Genomic DNA, 5,570 nt, shown 5'->3' with positions numbered 1-5,570 from the left:
TCAATCCGTTCATCTGGTGGGTCCCACGTGTGAGCCAATTGGCTTGTTAGCACTCACACCTCACTGTTAGCCACCTCTAGTGTGGATCATCACCTGCAATATGGCGGGCCACACCATCTGATAGAAGGAGTAAATATAACACATATTGGTGGGTCCCACTCCATCATAAGGGAGAGAGAGAGAGAAACGTGAAGGGGAGGGACCCCGCCACTATTGGGCCCTCCCTATACAATGAATACATCAAGTGGGCCCTAAAATTCAAAATCAATGGTGGATCACCTACATTTGGCCTCCTTCTTTAGCTCCTTGGACTCTTAGGCTCCTTGTCTTCGATCTTGATGGAGGTTGATGAAGAATGGAGGGTTGAGATGGGAGATGAGAGGGTAGGAAAGTGGGTCACACTTGGCTTTGGGAAAGCTTGGACATTAGGTGCTTTCTCTTGGGAGATTGGAGAATTGTTAGAGAATGAGAGAGAGAGAGAGAAGTGATGGATTGATAAGGGATGGGTGGAGTGGGTGTTGTAAGAAAGGAGATGGAAAGGCATGGGATTGTTTGAATTTTGTGTAGAAGAGGAATGGGTAGGGAGAGAGAGAGTTGAGTTGGGGAAAAGAGGGAATGGGTGGTTGTACTTGTGATAGGGTGAGGTGGCATGGGGTATGGATAATGTACTTGACTTAATTGATGTGACGGATCATAGAGATTCTCTTAAAATTCATAACGCGTGACATTTCTTCAGAATGAACGCGGGCCCACATCTTTTGGCCAGGGTATCGCATCGGCGCGTGAGACGTGGTATTAGAACCGCGACGACGGCATGGTCGTTGGGGTACAAGTTTCGAGTCGAGCTGACTCTAGCATGCAGGACTTGGCTTAGGATCATACGCCAACATTAGATACAGGTCAAGGGTTATCGAAATTCAATTGGGAGGACTGAGGAAGCCTATGAAACGGTACGGTCTAAGATACGGGCCTTACTAACCCAAACTGTTAGGCCCTCATTATGAATTATGCTTCCACCATGCCTTGTAGGGCCCACCTTGTGCTTAATGGGCCTTTAGGAAGCCCAGATTACTATGTAATGGAATGGACGAGGAAGCCCACTCCTTGTTCTTAGGCCCATTCTTGATATGAGTAGGCCATCTAGGCCCATCCTTGACATGAGGAGAGTACATCATCACCATAGATGGAAGGATCTGTGGTATCAAATTTGGTATATCCACTGTTGAGGACCGATCTTCATGTTATGGATTAGATCTGATGTCTTTCTATGGACCCCGCTTATATATAAGCCGATTATCGATTATGACTATGTTAGTATACGCACTGAGTATGTGTTAGCATAGCATTATGATACATGCCCATGCGCATCATTTGTATGCTTGTTATGAGGGGTAATTGATCATAACATATGTCATTGGGCAGATTGATTATAGGACTCCTTAAGAGGCGGAGTTGCCCCACGTGAGTGCACAATGTGCACGGGATTGATGCATGACTGGATAGTATGACTCATGCATCTTACATTGTGTGATATGATCACTGTATGCCCTAGCGATATTAGGGCTGTGGCCTCTACGGGCATAACGTGGATGGCAGAGTTAGATACCGAAAATACTTGTTGCTAACATGGGGCACTATGGATGTCCGTGGGTGAAAGTCCTTAAACCCTTATGGTACTAAGAGGACGCTCCAACATCGAGACTGAGTGGATGCATGAGCGCTCGAGTGCTTAATACCATTAGGTCGCATCTCCCACTTTGTCGTGGTCAGTTGGAAGGGGGTGTGACCTTACCCGCCCGAGGGTAGGGGCAAGGCTAGGCTGAGTCTGACTAGCTCGTAAATGGATCTGCTATCGATATGCTGGGTAGATATTGGCTGACTACTGGCCAGGCGGATAGTGAGGTCTCTTCCACTTACATAGTTGTGCATGCAGTTGAGGCGGCGATTTGGTGTAGAGTGTACTAGACCTTGGTGATATTTTAGAGATGAGCTATTTTGTTATGTGGATTCAGATGAGGATTGGTATGCTTGAATTGATCTCGCATATGGCATTGGCCATATAGGCCTTGCATCGCATAGCCTTGTTACGGCTGATAGCATTCATGGATTTATTCGCATGTTTCCGCATTACTATGATATTGCATACGTGGCACTTACCTTGCGCACACACTTACACCACCTTCTAAGCTTTCCATAAGCTTATGCATAATTGTTGTGTGCAGGTGATGCTAGGACGCCGTAGCAGCACTGAGTCAGGAGCATGCCGTTGAGTTTCTGGAGCCTTTAATATCGATATTGTATTTCCCTTTATGCATTGTACTCAAAGTTTTTTATTATTGTGGATATGTGGTGATGTTTCTTGTTGTTGTTGTGGGTTATGCTTATGGTTATGGTTCTTATGAAATAAATTTATGTCGAAAATCCTCCTTGTAGGATCCCAGGATCAGAACCTGGTATATGGGTTCCAGGAGCCGAGAATGGGGTACTAAGGAGGCTGTTGGGGCCAAATTTGGCGATCGAGAATTTTGTGAGCCCGGTCCTCGAGTTTGGGGCGTGACACCCATCATTTCCAATCATTTCTTCATTCTTGAATTCTTCTTCTGATCAGAGAAACCTTACCGTGCAACTCGAATCTCATGCAATGCAACTTCATTCTCGCACAACTCACTGGGTCGTGTAATTTCATTCTCGCGCAACTTTATTGTTGTGCAACCCATATGCACTTAGTGAAATTTCCCTTCATTCTGAAATTCTGCCCAAATTTCTTCAATCTTCCTGGACTTAGCCAAATTTCCAGCTTCTTAGAATTAACTCACTTTCAACCTTTCCAAACATGGCTCGCACCAAAAGGACTTTCCATCTAATAAAACCGCCTACTAGCCAGCCTTCCCGTGCTAGCCTTCCATTCTCCCCAACCCCTTCTCAAATTCCTGAATCTTCTTCTCCTGTTCCTGCACCTTCTTCTTCAATCTCTGAACCTACTTCTTTTGCTCCTGCACCTTCTTCAATTCCTAAACCTACTTCTTCCCCCCTTACCCACGAAGATCGGCCAAGGAAGAGAATCAAAGTCACTAAAAAACATCCTGCCTATATTAAAGAACCTATTTTGCCCGTCCTCGATTTTTCTAATAGAATTCAAGCATTATCTTGGCCGATATGCAAAGCCATCATTGTTGGAGATCTAACAGGACCTCTAAAGCAAGGACGAGAGACTGACTAGGAGACATGGCTGAAATCAACAGCCAATCTTTGCACTGATATCACCCGTTCACCTGTCAGAGAAGATACATCGCCACCCTCTTTCTCCAAAAAGAAGCACAACAAATTGAAGAATCAAGAACTTCAAGAGAAGATTAAAGAGCACAAGAAGAGGAAGCTTCCGAACACTTGGGACACTGTAAAAGTCCAAGAGGGCATCATAAAATTTAATAGCCCTTTCATAAATGTGTTGATAGTGATTCCTTTGAACATTAGTAGCCATCTCTCTATTCTTCAAAGTAAGCCCAAAGATCGGATGACCCAAAGCAGGATGACGTATACCCCAAACTGGTTTAAGAAAGAACCAAGGTTGTAGAGGGTATCTTGTCAGAGAGAGGATTGAAACAACAAGTTGGTGATATTCATCCAATGCAATTCCTCATTCCTTGTTATAACACCCATGAACTGTTTCCTACGACCTTCTATGAAACAGTACGTCAACATTTCAAAGACAGGAGATCTTTGTGGGGAAATGAAGAATTTCACACATGTGGCTTCTCATCCTCACACAATTACTATATTGACTGGGTTAAAGCGATTCTCAATAAACACTCTACTGTACTGATAGAAGTTGGTCTCTACGACGCTATCGAAGCTACTTCTGAATACTTCTACAAGGACCCTATGATCTACAAGGGGTTCCTCAACTACTGGTGTCCCACTACCAATTCTTTCCACCTACCTCTAAGTGAAGTCAGTATTACTCTCTGGGACTTACACAAGATGACAGGGCTTCCCATTACAGGTTGTTTCTATGACGAATACATCCCCACAAATGAAGAGTTTTTACATTCTTCACCTTTTAAAAGACAGGTGTTGGTGTCTGAGGCTTAAGTTAAATTGTTCAGAGAAATGTCCAAATTTCCTGACATCAAGAAAATTCCCCAGTTTCTTTAGTTGGCTCACTTTTCTCAAGGGCTACGGTATAGTCTTCAACTCATATCATGAATTCATGTATTTTACCAACATTTGCCTTACCTTTTTTTTTTCTTTTTTTTCTTTTTTTTTTTTTTTTTTTTACAGTTTCTAAAATAGTCAATATGATGATTTGGAGAATGCTTGTCGTAGAATAAAGAATTCCCTAGAATATACTTCTAAGGGTGGACTAGCAGCCTTTTTTGCATACTGGCTCAGCATAGTTGTGCTCCCAAGTTCCAAATGGGTGTTGCCATCAGACCCTCCATATTTGTTGTTGCAAGAGGACTAGTAGAAGGTCAAAAATATTCATTATCACCCTTTGTTCTCTACTTGCTGTATAGGGCTTTCGGCGATGTGGCCACTCACTATCAGAATCCATCTGTTGGAGCCAGTTCAGCATTTACACCATGGCATTACTTCTCCGGGTGGCTAGGTGTCTATTTTCCCTGGACATATGATGACCCAGAGAAAGCTTATGTCCATCCTTCATGCATCCCATTATGTCATTATCAAAAGCGGTTGATGCCGAAAAGAACATATGAATGGGTGATTGATATGATTGAATCAACCAATGCTATTGACTTCTATCAATTTTCATTCTCCAAATATATTCTAGATCATGAGACACTCGATGGTGAAGATCTTCCTCCGGCTGATCGAGCCTTTTTCATCTCAATACGGTCTAACAGTCTGCCCATGAGAGAAGGTAGTGAATTCTGGAGAGAGCCCTACTATCGAAGCGGATTCGCCCGACAATTTTGGATATGATTAAACTATTCCGAAGCACCCTGAAGTAGTGACCCGCGTCATGAGAAGTTATGGTGTAGGGCCTTACAATTAGGGATTAGTTTGGAGACAATTACTTGCAGTGCGTATTAATTCAAAATTCATTATTCCTGGCTTCGGATTCTTTTTTCGTACAACGTATCCATGGATGAGATGATGGTTACACCAATTTTTCTTGATTCGTTGATGTATGCCGGTAGATTCTCACATATGGGTACCTGCTCCTAAGATCAGAAGGCGAAATCTCATAGAAGGGGTAGGACACTCTGTTGAACAGGATCGTGCCCCCGCCCCTGGTGAGGCCTATGTGAAAATTTCTGTTGAAGATCCAATTCGTCAAATCAAACCTGCCAATACCCTTGAGGGTTAGATTGCTCATGAATTTTTGTTGGACTATTTGAAAACTCAAAGAAGGCGCACTTGTCAGACAAACACCATAGGTGCTGCAGAGACTTCTTAAATCCCTACGTCTACTGTTCCATCCCCCACTCCAATGACTGTCGGACCTTCTGAACCTCAAGGGGTATCTCCATCTATCCCTCAACCATCATCTAATCGTAGAGATTTGTCATCTCAGGCAATTTGTAGAGATTTGTCATCTCTGGTCA

General features: G+C 43.4%; 1 protein-coding gene across 1 annotated transcript; it reads left to right on the top strand.

Annotated features, from left to right (window-relative positions):
• The first annotated feature begins 2,833 nt into the window (after positions 1 to 2,833).
• On the top strand, positions 2,834 to 3,220 carry LOC131254976 (uncharacterized). Its single transcript, XM_058255673.1, has one exon. The coding sequence runs from the start codon at positions 2,834 to 2,836 to the stop codon at positions 3,218 to 3,220; it is 387 nt and encodes a 128-aa protein (XP_058111656.1).
• The last annotated feature ends 2,350 nt before the right edge of the window (positions 3,221 to 5,570 follow it).

This window comes from Magnolia sinica, chromosome 9, assembly GCF_029962835.1.
Source record: "Magnolia sinica isolate HGM2019 chromosome 9, MsV1, whole genome shotgun sequence".
NCBI lineage: Eukaryota > Viridiplantae > Streptophyta > Magnoliopsida > Magnoliales > Magnoliaceae > Magnolia > Magnolia sinica.
The sequence above is the reverse complement of the archived record's forward strand: the minus strand, read 5'-3'. Positions and strand labels throughout refer to the sequence as shown.